This window comes from Mastomys coucha, unplaced genomic scaffold (assembly GCF_008632895.1).
Source record: "Mastomys coucha isolate ucsf_1 unplaced genomic scaffold, UCSF_Mcou_1 pScaffold5, whole genome shotgun sequence".
NCBI lineage: Eukaryota > Metazoa > Chordata > Mammalia > Rodentia > Muridae > Mastomys > Mastomys coucha.
The window spans coordinates 13,053,624-13,073,269 of NW_022196911.1; the positions used below are offsets into that span (position 1 = coordinate 13,053,624).

The 19,646-nt window shown below is 48.2% G+C and overlaps 1 protein-coding gene and 1 long non-coding RNA gene across 5 annotated transcripts in view; one reads left to right on the forward strand and one right to left on the reverse strand.

The window, feature by feature from the left end:
- Positions 1-1,198, reverse strand: part of Mpc1 (mitochondrial pyruvate carrier 1) — a 13,936-nt gene extending 12,738 nt beyond the window's left edge. The window contains exon 1 of one of the 2 annotated variants that reach the window (XM_031351658.1): positions 1,011-1,198. In XM_031351658.1, the coding sequence (XP_031207518.1) occupies positions 1,011-1,081 (71 nt within the window). In that variant the 5' untranslated portion in view covers positions 1,082-1,198. The remainder of the gene's footprint in view (positions 1-1,010) is intronic. The other variant, XM_031351659.1, reaches the window with a different exon arrangement.
- Positions 420-18,932, forward strand: LOC116077259. Of its 3 annotated transcripts, none has more exons than XR_004113196.1 (6): positions 420-1,701; positions 5,303-5,373; positions 8,751-9,190; positions 12,932-13,230; positions 15,567-15,777; positions 17,856-18,932. It is a non-coding gene; the product is annotated as an uncharacterized LOC116077259 (long non-coding RNA). The 3 variants fall into 3 exon arrangements; XR_004113194.1 differs by having other exon boundaries at positions 425-1,701; positions 15,614-15,777; XR_004113195.1 differs by having other exon boundaries at positions 429-1,701; positions 13,090-13,230; positions 15,614-15,777.
- The last annotated feature ends 714 nt before the right edge of the window (positions 18,933-19,646 follow it).

The following is a 19,646-nucleotide window of genomic DNA, read 5'->3' on the forward strand; positions in this document are numbered from 1 at the left end:
CCCCCCCCCCCGTGCTGGATTAAAGACTTGTGCCACCACTGCCCACGCTCAGTATTGACTATTGAAAAGAAAATTAAAAAGCAGCCCTCCACTTATCTAACTTTAAAAAAATCACAAGAAAACAAAACTATGCTTGGAAATGTTGTAATCTGTTTCTAAATGTTGTGAGATACTTAAAATAGAATATAACCGGGAGATTATAATTGAAAATGAATTCTGGAAAGTGCTTCTTCAGTCTCTCAATGTCAAGCCCTCGGGACACACACTTTGCAAATAAAAGCCCGTTCTCAGACGCACTGCGTGGCTGTGACTAACCAACACTGGCAGCCCCGTCCCCCTCCCCCCAAGCACGGTCAAACGGAAAAAAACCGACCTCGGTGCTGCGAATTCTAGCTCCCATTACCTGGCTCCGGGCACATTCCAGCACCGCTCCCGCCAAGTCCCGGGCCCGTGACGACTAGGGAGACGAGGAGGGGAATGGTAGCACCCGGCGTCCCCACATCAACCCACTCACTTAAGGGCATCCTGCCTGCCTGCCCAGGAGCGATGTTCGCCGGGTCAAGAGCCGGAGGGGCGTCCCCGCGGTCACACCGCGTCTTTCCATCAAGGACTGGAGCTCTGTTCCCTGTCACCTGACATTCCCTAGGTCGTCCTGCCCCGGAGCGCTGTCCCCTCGGTCACCTGCCGTCCCCTCGGGCACCGGTGGGAGCGGCGTTCCCAGTTACACCGTGCCTTCCAGTTCGCCGGACTGGAGCTCTGTTCCCTGTCACCTGCCATTCCCTAGGTCGCCTTGACCGTGAGCGCTGTACCCTCCCTCGGTCACGGGTGGAAGCTGCGTCCCGAGGGCGCGCCGTCCCCTCGGTCACTTGCAGTACCCTCGGGAGCGGCGGCGTCCCCTCGGGCACCGGTAGGAGCGCGCTCCGCCCGTGCGCGGCTCTCCCACCTTGGTACGGTGCCGCAGGGCTATCCCGCGGCGGGCGGCTCCCCCAACGGCCTACTCGGACGCTCACCTCATGAGATAGTCTCGGAAGTCCTTGCTCCGGACATACTCTGCCGCTTTGCGTACCAGCGCTCCAGCCATGATCGTGCCGTAGGCAGAGAAGCCACTACCTAGACAGATGACACTGCCGACCCAGCGGAGGCCCTCCGCGCTCTCACCCCAGCGCCCTCCTCACGACACTCGGAGAAGCCTTACGGCCGCTCGGCGCTCCACCAATGAGAACGCTCTAGGCCGCAGCGCGCGTCCGGGATTGGCTGATGCGGTCGACACACCCACCTCCGCTTGCCCAAGGGGCGGTGCGCGCCGCGGGGCTGCCGTCGTAAAAGGGCCCGGCGGCCTGGACGGCTGGCTGGCAGTTGCTAGCGACCGCTAGGGTGACACTCTACTGCCCCAGGGTCTCTGCAGGGCGCAGTGGGCAGGTCGGGCTCTTATCACCCCGCGCCGATCCCTTTGCAGTGAGATCCTGCAAACCGGCGGCGACCGGCTTGGGATGGAGTCACGGAGTGCAGGGGTGTGGGGGGAGGCAGTTAAAAATAGCTAGGGGCCTCAGTCTCCAGAAGTGTGTCTGCCCACGTGCGGAAAGCACAGGTTACGTAAGTCCCGGAGCGAGCATACTGCAGGAGCTTTGGCCTGGACGCCCGCACAGGCTCAGAGCCACGCCCCAGACATGGCGGGAGCCCTTCTGCAGAGTTGAGCTGGAGGTAATGAGAAGGGGCTGGCTACATTTCCAGTCACCGCCACCACCCCTAAGGAAGGGAAAGGTGGTAGAATCCCCTCCGCTTTAAACCGGATCGCTTGAAGTACACAGCTGTCTTCAATCCTCACTCAGAAGCCAAGGCCGCTCCCAGCCCCACCTGAGTAGGCTCGCTAAGGCCTGTCCCCAGAGTTTGTGCAAATGTCAGTCTTTGTTTACCAAAAGCAGTCTGAAGACAGAGGACGTCCCCCTAATAGGGAAGGTTCTGTAGGGCTGGGACTGTAGCGTTCTTTCCAGGTTTGTTCCGGAAGCCCTGGCTGTGTTCCATCCCCAGCACTGCCAGAAACCAGGCGGGGTGGTGGGAAGTTCAAGGTCACCACTGAGTGCTCAGGGTGGGGGTTGGGGTGAATGTTGTGAAAGGAATGGTGATCTCTGTGGTTTTCCCTTTATGCATATAGTAAAATAAGTGCAGCTTTTCTCAGATTTAATTTTTGCCGGTTTATTCTAACAACCTTCGGAGAGTAGAGGGGACTCTCTCTCTCCCTTACAAAAAACTGAACTTGAAGCTGGGCTTCGGACTTTGATCCCAGCACGGCAGAAGCAGAGGCAGGAGGATTTGAGTTCAAGGCCAGCCTTGTCTATAGAGCTAGTTCTGTAGCCCTGGCTACTCAGAGAAACCCTGTCTCAAACAAAATTAAAAAAACAAACTCAAACAAAATTAAAAAAACAAACAGCAACAATAACAAAAGTACATATTGGGGATTATACCTAAAATCATGGAAAATTGAGTAATTTAGAATGCCTCTGGGGAATATGGGGAATATGGACTCTGGAATACACTGGCAGAGACATAGGAAGTTAAACCAAGCTCTCAAGGGAATGTATAAATATTAATAATGGGCATTCCCTTTGATCCAGCACTTCTAGAGCTGTCCCTGGATAGGCTAGTTTGTGCACCTTGTTTTAGGATGGAAACAGTCCTCGAGGAGTTCCAGCTTGTGTGGAGTTGTGTAACTCAGCAAGCGAGAGATGGAGAAAAGAGGACCAGGAGTTCAAGACTGGCCTGGGCTACCTGACATCCTGTCTTAAATAACTGTAAATTAGTGGTAAACCAGGCCTGGTAGTGTACACTTTTAGTCCTAACAGGTGGGAGGCAGAGGCAGGCAGACCTCTATGAGTTCTGAGGCCAGTCTGGTTTAGATAGTGGGTAGCCAAGAAAAATTTTTTATGTTCTGGTGTTAAGTAATTAAAGTATTTATTTACAGGAAAAAAATGTGTGGACTGTTGTGTAAAGTATGCTACTCATTTGTGCTCAGGGATGTCTTTGTATACAAAGATATTGGGACAACATTGTCAGTGGCTACCCCTGAAGGGACATGAGATGGAGAAAAGTAATTTTCTTTTCTTACTGTGTAACTCTGGCTGACCTGGAACTTGTGACAGTCCTCTTGTCCACCTTCTGTTAAAAGGATGTTTCATTGTCATCTGGGCATGGTGGTGAACCCCTCCAATCCCAGAACTCAAGAGGCAGATCTCTGAGCTTGACACCAGCCTGGTCTACCTAGTGCATTCTAGGACAGCTAGAGCTTCGTAGTGAGGCTCTATCAGTCAATCAATCAGTCAATAAGTGCTTCATTGTATGGATAAAATAATGCTTCTGAGTGTCTTCTAGATTTAGAAACATTTGAGAGACTAAGGTGCAAGGATGGGTCAGGCACAGCTGTGAAATTCTAGGAAGCTTTATGTCTGAGTAATGATACCCACTGTGACCAAAAGAAAGTTGTGCAGTAGCCTGTGCCTACACATGTCAATACCCTGGTTAAAGCATGAGTGAAGGTGCCAGTTGTGGGTGGAAAGAGATGCTCCCAGAGCCATGTGGGTTACCTCCCTGTGAGCTATTGACCCTAGGAGGCCCTAGATATTCCAAAACTGGCAAAGGCTGTTGCCACTGCTGCTGATTGCTTGCCAGAGTTAGACAGTGAAGCCCAGTTCCTGAAGACACCACACACCTTGGCTGTAAGACTTGGAGATGTGAAGCTGGGACTGAACTAGCAGTGTTCCCTGTCTGCTGACTAGTTCTCGGAGTGCTGAAAAGGTGTGCTGAAGACTGCTGGAAGAGTTGTGGTCCAAAGTTCTACTCAGCTGTGGACCCTGCATGCTACACTATGAGAGTGCCAGGCGAGAGATGGCAGGTAGTAGCAGCATGAAGTTTCACGGGCACAGCCGACTTTCTGATTGGTCTTAAGGATTGTGTCTCAGGGAAATTCATGCCTGGTGCTGTAAGCTCACACAAAAAGTATGTCTGAGAGTCTGTGCAGGATCGCTTTATGTCAACTTGACACAAGCTGAAGTCTGAGATGGGAACCTCAATTAAGAAAATGCCTCTTGGGCTGGAGAGATGACTCAGCGGTTAAGAGCACTGACTGCTCTTCTGAAGGCCTTGAGTTGAAATCCCAGCAACCACATGGTTGCTCACAACCATCTGTACAGCTACAGTGTACTGATATACATAAAATAAATAAATAAATCTTGAAAGAAAGAAAGAAAGAAAGAAAGAAAGAAAGAAAGAAAGAAAGAAAGAAAATCCCTCTTTAAGATTGGGCTGTAGCCAGGCGGTGGTGGTACACGCCTTTAATCCCAGCACTTGGGAGGCAGAGGCAGGTGGATTTCTGAGTTCAAGGCCAGCCTGGTCTACAGAGTGAGCTTTAGGACAGCCAGGGATACACAGAGAAACCTGTCTCGAAAAACAAACAAACAAAAAAAAGATTGGGCTGTAAGCACTCCTTGCCTGCAGGGCATTTTCTTAAGTAGTTGTTGATGGTGGGCCATTGTGGGTGTCACCATCCCTAGGCTTGTCCTGGGTTTTGTAAGAAAGTAGGCTGAGCAAGCCATTCTGAGCAAACTAGTAAGTAGCACCCCTCCATGGCCTCTACATCAGAATGGAATGATTCCATACAACTTTTATTATTATAATAAGCATTAATCAGCACTAGAGCTGGGCAGATATCTACTCTCTAAGCTATTAGAATTTATTTCCCCATTAATAACCTGGAATTATAATTCACCATGTTTCATCTGGCCTGCCCTTAACTTCAATTGGCCAACCCTTCTTTTATGATTCACCTAACTCACAGCGTCTTCCTTCTCTCCTCCTCATGGTTCTCCTCAGACCCAAGCCCAGGAACTCCAAGCCCTGCCTATCTCAATTCTCCCCAGCTATAGGGTGTAGGCATCTTTATTCATCAATCAGGGATAACTTGGGGGCCAAGATCACTTGAGTCTACATGGGAATTCTCTCATCCTTGTGGGCACCAGGCCTTGGAGACTAGTATTTAGCATTAAAATACATAGCAAAAGACCAAACCTCATCAGCTCCTGACCTGTTTGAATTCCTATCTGACTTCTTTTGATGATGAACAGTGATGTGGAAGTATAAGCCAAATAAACCCTTTTCTGAAACCCTGTCCTGGTGTTTCATCGCAGCTGTGTCTGCTTGCAAAACATCACTAGTGGGCTTGACTGTTTACATTGCCTTCAGGGAGGATGGGGTAAAGAGGGCCAATAGAGAATCATCAGAGACTCCAACTGCTCTTTCTTGTATCTTGTAGCCATTTGTGTGCCATTCTGCCTTAACTGGACTTGCTCTCCAGGCCTTGGAGAAGGGGATGTCTGGAGAAAGGTAAGTGAAGGAGGACCCCTGTCTATGCCACCGTGGGAAAGCCGTCATTCACTGACACTGGTTTGGGGTCTCCCACACTCACCCATGCTTCCTAAGCCCAACAAACTCATTGGTTCCCAAGGTTGGACTTCAGTGGAATTCTACTTGTATTGTCTTTGTGGCCTTATAAGGAGAAGTAGACCTAGTTTATGTCTCCCCAGGAAGGCAATTCTAAAACCCCCAGCACTGACCTAACTTCCTTCTAACTAGGTCTCACCCCTTAAAGATTCTACTAACCCCATAGCAGAAAGTCAGGGTCCAAGCTCTCAACAGATGGACCCCAGGGACCTTCCTGATCTGTGCATAGGATTGCACCAATTTAACATTAAAGAGTAGAAGACAAGCACTTAGTGACATTAAGGACAGAAGACACCTTTTAGAATGAATATTGTTGACAAGCGTTGATAGAACCACATGCATTTTTCTCTACCCTGTGAAAGTACATGGACATACAATACTACAAACCTATGATAACACCTTCTGCCCCATGGTGTGATGGGGTCAGGAATATACAGACTAGGAAGAAAAGGTCCTTGGTTAGTAGTAGTGTTTTTGAGACAGGGTCTTGGGCTGACATCCAGCTGTGTAACCTAAGTCGACCTTGATCTTTTGAGACTACTGTCTTTATATCCCAAGTCCTGAACCACAGACATGCACTACCATGCCTAGTTTATGCAGTGCTGAGAACTAAACCTAGAATTTTGTCCATCCCTAGCAAGCACTCTACCTACTGAGTCACCCCAGCTAGGCCTCTGTCACTAGTGACATTATGAAGAGCTCCTATGTGCTCACCAGCACCATGCATATTTTTCCCCATCATGACAACTCAGAACATGGCTGTAACCAAATGCCATGGCTTCTTAAGTAAAACTAAACTATTATAGGACTGACTGGTGAGGAGACTCCTCTGCAAGGGCTCTTAGACTGACAGTTGCTGGGCTTGAACCCAGGACCCTGTGCATGGTAAATATATACTTTATCATAAGCTGCACCCCATCCTCAGTATCTCAGTATGTGTATCTGGTGTTTAATGACCAGATCAGATCTGGAGAATATCATCCTGAGTGAGGTAACCCAATCACAAAAGAACAAACACAGTATGCACTCTCTGATAAGTGGTTATTAGCCCAGAAGTTTGGAATACAGGAAGAACAACTCACAAACCACAAGGAACTCAAGAAGAAGGAAGACCAAAAGGTGGGCATTTCATTCCTTCTTAAAAGGGGGAACCAAATACCCACGGAAGGAGTTGCAGAGATTAACTATGGAGCAGAGACTGAAGGAAGGTCAAGCCAGCCTAAATATAGCTATCTCCTGAGAGGTTCTGACAGTATCTGACTAACACAGATGTAGAGGCTCACAGCCATCCATTGAGCTGAGTACAGGGTCCCCAGTGAAGGAGTTAGAGAAAAGACCAATGGAGCTGAGGGGTTTGCAGCCCCTTAGGACAAACAACAATATGAACTAACTAGTACCCTCAGAGCTCCCAGGGTCTCAACCATTAACCAAGGTCTGCACATGGAGGGGTCTGATTGTTCAAGCAGCATGTGTATAGTAGAGGATTGCAAGTTCGATCATCTATAGGAGGAGAGGACCTCAGCCCTGTGAAGGTTCTGTGCCCCAATGTAGGGGAATGCCAGGGCCAATAAGTGGGAGAGGGTGGGGTGGCAGGCATGGGGAGGGGGGAGGCAACAGGGGTTTGTTTTTGTTTGTTTCTTTGTTTTTTGGAGGGAAAACTGGGAAAGGAGAAATTTACATGTAAATAAAGAAAATATCTAATAAAAAAAAAATGACCAGATCAGGATCACTGGCTCATCTGTCACCTCAAATACTCATCAGCTCTTTGTGTCAGGGCCTGAAAACATTTTCCTATCTTGTTAAAAATGTTTTTATCCAGGTCTCATGGTACACCCCAGTACTGGGAATGCAGAATCAGACAGAGCTCTAAAACTGAGGTCAGTCTGGTCTGTATAACTTTGGACCAGTCAGGGTTACATAATAGATCCTGTCTCAAAAAGTGAACCTTGCATAGTGCTGAGATAGCACTTAGGGCCCGAGGTATTACCTTTCTCATTGCTATGTCCTGTGTTCGTGTCTCAAAAGGAAAGTAACTGTGAAACGACCAGTGTCCTTTTTGTTTCTGCTCTCTTCAGCTCTTATATTTCTGCTGCAAACCATCTGCTTAGCCCATTAGAACACTTAATTCATGGAGCAAAGGGTGACCTTGAAGGATCCCAGACTAGAAAATAAAACCACATAAAATGGGGGCGGTAAGTTGCTTGTGCCCTGATGAATTATCACACACAAGCACTTGCCTTCCTTCTCTGTCTCTGTCCCAGGTTCTGGTTCTCACCCCACAGACAAATCACAAAAGAAGGGTCTCTCAGGCAGGCAACTTTGTGGCTCCCTGGTGAATGAATGGCAGAGAGACCCAAACCCCTAAACACCTCCCATCTACAGCCACTATGGAGTACTACAGTACTGGTCAGTAAATGCTTAAAGTCTCCCACTGAAAACTCAGGGAGACTAGATCATGCATGGCACAGTGCAGGTCTCTCATCCAAGCCCCAGAGTCCACTTTAGTTCCTACACAGACACAGCCCACGTCCTTAGGAGCTCAGGAGGAAAGGGGAGCTTCCTGGTCATGTAAGTAAGAAGCCTGCTTGCGTCAGAGTGTTTGTTAGTGAAGTAGTCTGAGCTTTCACAAGACTCGGTGAACTGAGGGTCTGAGAGCAGTCTGCATCCAAAGTCCTTTAGCCCCAGAGCCAGTCTGCAGAGAACTTCTCACAGGTTAAGGTTGGTGATCCTGACTTGACCACTTGAGCTTTCTGAATTGGGGCACCCTGGAATGCTCAGAATTGCCCACAGGTAGAAGCCATTAAATCCTACAGGGCCTCACTTTCATAATCTATAAAATGGATACAGTAAGTCTTATGTTAGACCCTATGGGTTATTGAATTCTTAAGAAAATACAAAGGGATAACATCCATGGCAACTGGAAAAACCAATGCTGGAGCATGGGCTTACTGTGAATTGGGACCCAGTTTGGTTCTCAGAAAAGGAATGAGGGCTTGGTGTTGTCACAATACCCTTCCAGCCCCTACCCTCCTCTTTAAGGAACCAGGCCACTGGTTCCCCAGGCCACTCTACCTGCTATCCTCCTCTGGTTAATAAGCTGGGTCGCAGCCCTCAGACACTGCCCTCTTGCAGGGCAAAGGGCTCCAGATGGTACCCCTGGTGATTTCTGACCTTGGAGAAGGTTGGGGCTGTGGCTCCTCTCGCTGTTTGTCCTGGTCTGCATGTATGCTTCTCTTGCACAATCTCCTGTTTCCATGCAGGTGACAAACAAGTTCCAGGAAGCCAGATCAACAGCAAAGTGACATGTCTCTGCCTCCAGAGCTTCCATGAGGAAGCAGAGCCTCCTGGCTACAGCCAGCAGGAGCAGGGTCTGTGGCTGTCAAGACATTCCCCCCAACCTGCTCAGCATGCTGACTGGAAGTCTACCAATAGCAACAGAGCAAGCAGGAAGCCATCTTTTAGGGGCTCCCAGTGGCCGTACACAGGAGAATGTGAATATTGAAAAAAAAATTTATAATAGATGTTGAAGCACTAACATGAAATTCTGTGAATTCCTAATCCTCGAAAGGAAGAATACCAAGACTGTAGGATGGGAGAGAGTGTTTTCAGGTCGTCTCTCTGCTAAAGGATTCCTATCTAGAATGCACAAGGAGCTCAAGATCCCCAAGAAAATGACAACCTGTTAAATAATAAGCCGGAGGTATGAGAAGAACTTTCTCCAAAGCAGAGCCAACAAGCACAGGATGGTGCAGATGCTCATTACACCAGGGAGCTGAAAACCACACTACAAGGAGAGGCCCCTCAGCAATCATTATTGAATTTTATTTCCTTTTTGTCCTATATTTTACATATATGATTCAATTCAGATGCTAGATCTTTTTTTTTCCCCTGAGACAGGGTTTCTCTGCATAGCCCTGGCTGTCCTGAAACTCACTCTATAGACCAGGCTGGCCTCGAACTCAGAAATCTGCCTGCCTCTGCCTCCCAAGTGCTGAGATTAAAGGCGTGCGCCATCACTGCCCGACCAGATGCTAAATTTTAACTGACAAAACTTGATCTGTATTTGAATTTCATAAAATGTACTCTTCGGAGAATAGTCACGTAGTCAAACTGAAAAGTTTTCCAGAACTGAACCTAGCCATAAAAGCATCAGGTGCAGGCATATTTACAAAGTGGGCTCACCTTCTTCAGGAGAATTGATTTGCTTTGAAACAAACATGACAGTTTTAAAATCACAACACTTCAGGTCATTTCTTACCTTCTCTTCCCTCCTACCCATCTCTCTCCCTTCCTCTCCTTCTCCTCCCCTCCTCTTCTCCCTCTCCACAGGGTTTCACTTCTCACCACTTAGTCCAAACTGGCCTGGAACTCATGACCCCTGGGCCTGCTTCCCTAGTGCCAGGATCACAGGCCTGTACCATCACATCTTGCTTGGTTCATCTACTCTCACGTCAACCCAGTTGCAGTAACATGAAATCCACGGATTATTACGCAGCTGAAGACCAGCTCTTCAATCTGGGGAGTGGTTTTAGGGTCTAATGTGCATAGTGTTGTCTACCACAATTACAACCTGTGCTCATGCTAAGGTGTGTGAAGTTGCTCTTACTGACTTATATCCCAGCAGTCTTAGTGGCAAAAGCATCCTCATAGCTAACTTGGTCCTAAATGAGTTTTCTCAGGACACCTTGTACCACCTGTTCAGCCTTTCTTGTGTTTGGGGATTTGGTAAGCAAATATCACTACCATGGTCACCTTTTATTTCTTATATTTGTCAAACATTTTATTGCAGAATTTCTAGAATTGGACTCAGAGTAAATCCTTATGGGGCTCTATTGAAACTGTAACAGGGCCCCAGGCCTCAGCACTATGGAGTCCATGATGGAAGCACCATTCAGGCCATAGAACTCAGCATGCAGACAGCACCACCTGCCAAAATGAACGCAAAGACCTAGTCCATCAAAGTCCATAGTTCTGGGAACGTGTCTTCCTTGCTTTTTGGCAAGGTAGTTCTGCTTCTGGAAACTGTTCTTGTTAGCTGAAGTATGTCAACCCAGAACATGGTTTCATGCTTAAAAGCTCACCCTGAGAAAGGCTTGGTGCTACATTGGGACCCGAACACCCAGTGTGGTTGTTGACTAATACTTTCTATTAGTCTTCCCAATGGTCTTCTCTGGTGACCCACATCAAAACTCATTAACCAGCACAATGGCCACATTTCCCCCATGGCTCCCAGCACAGCTGCCAGTCAGCATTGGCCTCCAGAGATGCTATTCCTATAGCCTGTATCCTCACTGTGGGGTTTCGGGTGTCAACACAGCATGACACCTCTGTTGGGACAGAATCAGTCTGTCCACCTGTAGCTGACATGCTGGAAGGTCCCAGTGTCTGTGCTCCATTAGGCTGTCTTCAGCAAGGTTTCTCTCCATGCCAGAGACCCAGCAGCATACACCTGAGTCTCCATTATCCACTTCAGATTTAAGTGGCATAGCTAGCTTAGGAGTGTTTGGGATGTTGATGCTCCAAGCCATATGCAAAGGAACCTACCCACACTCCAGAGTCCTAGAGGCTAGGCTCCCTCCCCTGCGGTGCTGTCTTAACCAGAGGCTTCAGCCTCCACTCTGCAGGGCACCAGGCAGAGCATGCTGGTCTTGGCACAGTCTGGCTTCCAGCTCTGATCCTCCTGTCTCCTATTGCCAGTACAGGGATTATAGGCATGCTCCATCACTCCTGGAATTCTCCGGGAATATTTCCTTATCATAGTGATTGTATCTTCCTCTCCTTGATCAGGTTTGCCTTAGTTGAAGCCTTTTTGCATTGTTCAAGACAGCATTGCGCCTGTACCTCTTTAGCGGGAAGCCACAGGCCACCTTGTGTTCTGAGGACTCAGCCTCAGTGGGTAACAAAATCAAGGACTCCTCCATTTGTCAGCTGGACTCAGTCAGTGTGATGTAGGTCAGCTAGCTGACCCCGTACCTGGAAGCTGAACTTAGAGGAGCACAGGCACCATCCACAGTGAGCCACGCACATGGGAGCGTGGCGGTCTTAGCCTGTTCTCGCTCAGAAAACAGGTCGAAGTCTGACTGGGTTAGCCTTGCTTACTCAACTTCAAAGTCACTTCCACGTGGACGGCAGCTCTGCCGACCAGAGCAGCTTATCTGCAAGCTAATATTTGCTGTGTGCTCATCAGTTGTCCAGGGGGAAGCCGGCAGACAGCAGCCATCTTCCAACATCCCACTAGTGAAGAAAGGAGTGCGGCCTATGCCCGCCTGTATCCCTTGGACTCCTTAGCTCTAAGAAAGCCATGTAACTGCTTGTCACAGCCCTTCTTCCCAAATCACCTAAGACAGGATTTCATCCCCACAAGGGCTGCGGCTTTAGCCTGAGATACCAGCCCAAGCACATATGTTTTTCCCTCTACATGGCTGATGCCATGTGTGTACATAGCTGATGCCATGTGTCTACAAAGGTGATGCCATGTGTCTACATTAGGTTTTCCAGAGACTCTGTGGGGATTGAGACAAGATCAGAAGGCAGAGGAGTCTTTCCTAAGACATTAACTTCAGATCAGACCCATGTATGGCAGGTTCTTTTTTTTGGGGGTTTTGGTTTTTTCGAGACAGGGTTTCTCTGTGTAGCCTTGGCTGTCCTGGAACTCACTCTGTAGACCAGGCTGGCCTCGAACTCAGAAATCTGCCAGCCTCTGCCTCCCAAGTGCTGGGAGTAAAGGCGTGCACCACCACTGCCTGGCTGGCAGGTTCTTATCTAGCTTTTCATCTCCCCCATTCACTTTCAATTCACCATCTGCCTACAAGTGCCATCAGGCACCAAAGACTGGTGCCAGGTGGTGTTGCAGCCAACACCTAGATAAGGGTTGTGCAGTGTTCACACCCCAACAGAAACAGGAAAAGCTGAAGGGGGAGGGGTGCGTCCATCCCAGGCGCTGCTGTAAACCCAGAGGAGGAATGACCTAACAGAGACTCATGAGAGGTAGACAGGACAGTCAACATGCTTCTTTAAGACCGTGAGGCTCAAACTGTGAGGGACTGTGCTCAGAGGCTGGGGGAGGAGGTGTTAAGTAGCTAGCAAAGCCATGGGGGCCACAGGGCCAGGCATCTCACCAGCGGGAGGGATGTGCTGTGAGGGCTCCAGCCTGGGATGCAGGCCAAGCAAGCACAGAACAAGCTGGCAGGTACTCTGGTACCTACAGGACAGTGTTGCTACAAGTCTCTCTTTGGGTCTAGGTCCCAGAGGCCACAATCAGCTCCAAACGCTTCAGAAAATACCACATTGCCTTCAGCAAGTAAATAAGACTCATGGTGTATACCCATTGTGCATGGTGCTCTTACATAAAACCCCCCTTCCTACAGATCTTTATCGTATATTATGTAGATTCCTCCCACGGCTCCTTACTCTCTCCCCTTTTCTCTTCTTTGAAAACCAGCTTCTGGATTTTTCCCAGGTCCCAGATGACTCTGAAAGCACAGTCATTGTGCTTTTAGACCTAGCCTGACAGTTCACACAACGCAGCAAGTACAAGTGGATTTGGATGTGCCCAGCAGGGGTGCCTCATGATGTGGGAGTGGATATCTTGTCTTGCAGCTGGCCAAGTCCCCAAGCACAGCTTCCTGATGTGAGAAACAGCCTGTGCCCTGAGGAACCTGCCCACTGGCCTTTCCCTGAGGCCTCTCTCTAACAAGGAAGCCTGATTTGTAGCCAGCTCTGCACAGTGCACATCCCGAGGTACTGACCTATGGGCTCCTGGGCTCCTCTACAGGGGAAGTGGGTCAAGGGCTCTCCCTGAACTGCCTTGCCTGGGAGCAAATTACTATCAAAGGCATCTACAAAGGCATGAACAGGAAACGGGGAAATCACAAAGAAAGTTTCTGTGGTCTTAGGGATCTGGAATTTTCCCAAAGGCTGAAACATACTAAAGGTTTTTAGTCCTTAGCTTGGAGCTGTGGGAGAGGCTATGGAGTGGGTTGGAGATGGGAGGTTATTGGAGGCATACCCTGAAAGAGGATTATGAGATTCACAGACATTCTCTTCCTCGTGTTTTAACTCTGAGCTTCTTGTACCGTATAAACCCGCTATCATGTTCTATCATGTGCTATGCTCAAAGCAATGAGACCAGTCAGCTATAGACTAGATCCTCTGCAATGGAACCTTTCCAGGTTTGGGGGTTTTGTTTGTTTTTGTTTTGTTTTGTTTTGTTTTGTTTTAGTTTGGTTTTTCCAGAAAGGGTTTCTTGGTGTAACCCTGGCTGTCTTGCAACATGCTCCGTAGACCATGCCAGCCTCGAACACACAGAGATCTGCCTGCCTCTGCTGGGACTAAAGGCATGTATCACCGCCTTTAAAATAACAATTTCTGTTATTTTGTCACAGTCACAGAAAGCCAACACAACTCTCAAACAGGTCAAGTGACAGATAGGAAAAGGAATACAGGGCAAGACACTGGATCAGTTGGGAATACCAGTGGGCCCTGGGACCTACTTGGGGAAATGAGGACCATGTATGGTAGCCGTATGAGAGATTTCTAGGGTTGTTACAACAAACTCCCATGAGTGGATGGCTTAAATAGATACATTTCTCACAGTTGGGGAGTCTGGAAGTCTGCGGTCAAGATGTCAGCTGGAATATTACTTACTTTTCTCATATCCAGGAAAAACAAGGAGGGACGGCTTATTTTAGCTAATGGGTCAGTCTGTCATGGCAGGGAAGGCAAAGTTGAGGGGTACGTTCATAGAGACAGGAGGGTGAAGTGAGGTGGCTCATGTCATGTCCGACCCAGAAAGAGCAAGACAGGATAGGTGTCACTAAAGTCCTGCCTCATGTCACCGGCTTTAGCCAGACAGGCCCCACTTCCTAAAGGCTTCTAGCTTTTAGGAACAGCACTGATGACTGGGAACAAACCAGGAAGCTGTCAAGGACATTTCAGAGTCAAACCATTAAGAACAGCAGGGTTGGTCCTCCAAAGGCCCTTCCTTTGGCTTCCAAATGGTGTCTTCCTGACTCTACACAGCATTGCCCTTTGTATAAGCTGTCTCTGCATCCAAACTTCCTTTAAAAATCGAAATATTTATTTATTGTGTGTGTGTATATGTGCACTTGAGTATGCAGGCATGGGTGCCTATAAGCATGTGTGGAAGTCAGAAAAGGGACAGAGTGTTCCCCTGTATCATCCTACTTACTTCCAGGAGGCAGGGTCTCTCCTTATACCTAAGTCTGTTATTTTCCGCTAGACAGAATGACAAACCGCAGGAATGCTCCTGTCTCTGTCCCCTTTCGGAGCTGGGGTTACAGGTGTGCACTGAATACCCAGCTGTGTGCTGGGATCCAAACCCAACCCTTATTATTATTAACAATATTATTGTTCTTATTGTAGATATTATTATTGACATGCTCTTACCCATGAGTCAGCTCCTCAGACCCCCAAACCTTCCCTCTTAATAAAGACACTGGCTGTGTTTGGTTATGGCTGATGTGTTTTATAAAGCCAAGGATATGTTTCATACAGTGTGGTTTGGTGTGGTGGGAAGGGGTGCCTCAGTTTGCCCATGCTGAGCATCCCCCCCCCGGCCCCACCCTCTGAGGTACCAGCCATAGGACAAGAGGTGTAGTATAGAATAGAGTTTATTTGGGGGCATGGGAAGAGGAGTTGAGACAGGAGTAGAGGCAGAGAAAGAGAGGGGAGAGAGGGGACAGAGAAGGAGAGAGAGAGAGAGAGAGAGAGGAGAAAAGGGTCAGAGAGGAAGAGAAGAAGCCAGACACTCCCTTTTATCCTTTTATAGCAAGCCAGGTCTACATGGCTGTTGCTAGGTAACTGTTGGGCAGAGCTTAGAAGGAATGCCAACAAGGGCCACCCCCAAACAGCCTCATCTTGACTGGATGGCCTCAGTGAAGACCTCATCTCCAAGTACAGCCCTGGGGGTCAGGACTCCACTAGAAGATTTGGAAGGAGGTGGAGACATGGTCACATCTTCAACAGTAGTCACTTAAACTTTTCTCTTGGATCTGCTCATGAGCAGTCTCCCTCTTCCCTGCTCACCACCCCTTCCCACCCACCCCCTCCCCCAGGCATCTAGCAAGTGATGACCATCACCAGCTTGTCCATGTGGTCACAGTTTTCAGGTGACTAAACTAGAAGATCGAAGTCACCAACCAAAACCATTTGGAGAGGCTGCTGAGCCATGGCTCCTGCTAAGAATGGCATGCACCTTGAAGTTTATGAGGAGAGGCTGTGCTGTGCAGGGCAACTGTGGCTTGCTGCTGTCATTAGTGCTGTGGGGTAAGTGGAGGCATGGGACAATGAGGCTTTTACCACTGTGCATATTCAAAGATGGGATCAACATGGGACTTTTTCCAAGGACCCATTTTCCCCATGCCATGAACTGTTCTGAGGAGCCTGGACTGAAATGGACAGTAGCCACATGTGGGGATGCCATCTACTCACACTGGAGAGAGACCGTGTTTCTGTCAGAGTGCTGGAGCAGATATGACTACTGAGGGAACTAAGTGGTTCACAGAGTGCAGAGTCCTATAAGCTGAGCCTCAAGTAACATTGGTTCTTTACAGCCATATGGCCCCCGAGGCCCTATTTCCTGCTCTCTGAAAGTTTTAAAAGCTACATGTACTCATCCATTGTTCCTCTTCTGGGAACTTGCTGAAGCCATTCCTGACCTATAAATCCTGAACCTGAGATTGGGTAGAGCATGACACCGCCTCCTGGGGGCTGGGAACAGAACTTTTATCATCCATGCCTTCTCCAACAGTGGACACAAGCCCAGGGTGAGTAAGGTAGCCATGAAAGTAACACTGAAATTGAATTTAAGTAATTTAGATATCAACATCCACAGACGGCACACAGCGCTGTGCGGGCTGCCAAACATGAGCACTGACGCACTGAGTCACAGTGGATAGCCTTATCGGGGACTGGCCAAGCTCATAGGTAGATCAGGAGCCTGGACTTCCTCCAGGATGAGAACTGCTGAGGGCTGGGCAGAGCCATTTTGATGGAGTGCTGAATTGATTAGGGGATAAGTGTGAGGAGACCCAGGTGAGGCTGCTGACAGCACACATGGGCAGGGGCTACGGTAAGGTGGACACCTTAAAGCAAATGACGTATTGACCCTCATCAGGGTGCCTCTGCTATTGAGTAAGGGGTCATTCTTGTTATAGACCAAGGGAACCCAAAAAAGAAAGTGGAAATCTGTTCAAGGTTGGATTGCAGATACCAATCTGAGTGTTCTTGACTTATTGTTTTTTTTGTTTAAAAAGGAAGCAAACAAACAAAGGGGAGAAGGGTATCCCAGGACTGACAGACACTACTGTGTCTGGACTGACAGACACTACTGTGTCGTGGTGATTGAGGTCCAAAAAGGCTAGCCCAAAATCTTTTCAATCTCTTCAAAGAAGATGGTGTTCAGAGGCTAGAGAGCTGGCTCAACAGTTAAGAGCACTGGCTGCTCTTCCAGAGGACCTGAGTTCAGTTCCCAGCAACCACAAGGCAGCTCATACGTGCCTATAACTTCAGTTCCAGGGGATCTGACACCCTCACGTATGTAGGCAAAATGCCAATATATATAAAATGAAAATAATTTTTTTTTAAAAAAAAGAGAAGATACCTGTCAATATGTTATCAGAGAGCTTTCAAACCAAGAAAGGGGAGAAACCCGGGACCAAAGTACCCATAAGTAAGCATCTTGTTACTCCACATGTCCTACGACGCAGATGCCAGGATATCAATCTGCAGAAACAATGCATAAATAAGGGGGCTGGAGAGACGGCTCAGTGGTTCAGAGCACTGACTTCTCCTCCAGAGATCCTGAGCCACAACCATCTGTAATGGGATCTGGTGTGTCTAAAGAGAGTGACAGTGTACTCATATAGAGAAAATATATAAATAAATCTTTTTTTTAAAAAGAAAATAAATAAGCCTGGCAGTGGTGGCGCACAGAAATCCCGTCTCAAAAAAACCAAAAAGAGTAACAAATGATCAGACCTTGGTAGGGTTAGTGTCGAGACCAAGGAGCGGAGATGGCTCATCAGTCAAGATGCCCACCAGCAAGCCTGATAACCTGGTGTGATCCTTGGAACCCACATAAAAATCTGTATGTGGTAGCACCCATTTGAAATCCTGGCATGCCACCAAGATGGAAGAAGGTGGAGACAGGAGAATCCACCAGAATCAAAATAGATCCTGACTCAAAAACAAGGTTGAAGAAAGAGAATTGGCTGACCTTGATGCACCTGGGTGCTCGCGCACACACACAGACACATACACACACACACACACACACACACACACACACACACACTTAAAAATATTCTTTTGTTTGTTTTAACAAGTAAACATATTTATTACAGGGTCTGGCAGATGCCTCTAATCCAGTTCTCAGGAGGCCGAGGCAGAAAAGAAGTTCAAGGCTAGCCTGTGTTACCCAGTGAACAGCAAAACAAGAAACTAAACAACTCTCCTCCCAAACTTCCCTGAAGTCCTTGCGCAGCAGCTCGCCCATTAAAGAAGGCATCTAAACCCTCCCACCCGAGGAACAACCAGCATTAACACCTTGGGTTTCAATGACGCCACCACACCTTGATCATCTCAATACTTTTCACCTGTGCAGGTCTATTGTGACATTTATGATTCTCAGCTTCTCCCAGTACGCACCATCAGAGCACAGACTCCATGTTCCGCTAAGAACTCAGGGCCAGCAGTCACCTCTCCAGGTTGTAGAAGGAACCAGAAGCAAACGTTGGCCGGCAGTGTCCCCTAGTGGCTCTATCTGGCACAGTGCCCGTCTGAGAGAGCTAACAAAGGCTCTGAGAGACTATAAATACCAGCGGGTCTGAGCAGGCCAGCGCTCCTCTGTGGGTGTGGACTTATCGCCCTCTAGTGGCAGATTGTAACATTGCTAACACACAGAACTCTGAGGCATGGTCAAGTTCCAGAAAGAGATCCACCAGACAAAGAAGGCCAAGAAGGCCACTTCAGACTCCCCAAAACATCAAAGCCCCACTTAGAACTTGTATAGCTGTGGGGTGGGAGAGAGGAGAGACATCCCACTCCACGTCTCTTCTGTCCACATGTGGGCTCTTGCAACCCAGATTGAGTTCCAATTACCATTCCCACCGCCAGAAAGCTTCCAGGTTCCTCCTACTGAAATAATGAGGGAGGAAAGGGAGGGAGACAGACAGACAGACATACAGCCAAACAGACAGACAGACAGAGACAGACAAGAAGATAAACACATACAGAGACACACAGTGGAGTTAACAGCTGTGCCATTATAGATCTTGTTGGATCCCTCTGTATTCCAGAATTCAGGACATCCAGGATTTTATGAAGATAAACAGCACAGGTATATGCATCGTGTACCTGTGTTGTCTGAGGTGGAACCTTATACTACTGTGAATAAAACTTATATTAGTCTCTGCAGGAAACATGAACATGTGTGTTCCTAGGGTGACCAAGGACAGAGACCACCAGCTGCCTTGCCACAGGGTCAAGCTTGCTGCTGTAATGTAAATTATGTTGGAAAACTATCATGAGCTATCAAAAGTTGTTGAAAGTAGACTCTTGTCCCTATGAGCCCCTCCTGTCCTGGGCTAGGTGTGTGGGAGAGGGAGAGCCAGCAAGCAGCAAAGGGCATGGAATACATTGAGTCCTTGAGACCATCTAGGAGACAGGCCATTTCCAGCAGGGTTTACCATGCTATAAAAATGCCCATAGAGGGGCTGGAGAGATAGCCCAGCGGTTAAGAACATCGACTGCTCTACCAGAGGTCTTGAGTTCAATTCCCATCCTCCACATGGTAGCTCACAACCATCTGTAATGGGATCCGATGCCCTCTTATGGTGTATCTGAAGACAGTGAGTGACAGTGTACTCACATACATAAAATAAATAATCTTAAAAAGAAAATGCCCTCAGAGGGGACAAGAAGCAGAGTGCTCGTCCATGGAGAGAAAGTCATCAAGTGGGAGCACCAGCCAACTGCCTCAGCTTCTCAGGTGGTTTCTGCTGGTGCCTGTAGGTTTCTGATTCGATGATATCACCTGTTTTCTCTCTCGGTTTCTGCCCTCTGGTTAACTGTGCTGGATGTCATTAGCACCCGATTTGATGATGCCTTTCCATCTATCTGTTACTCCTCTCAGT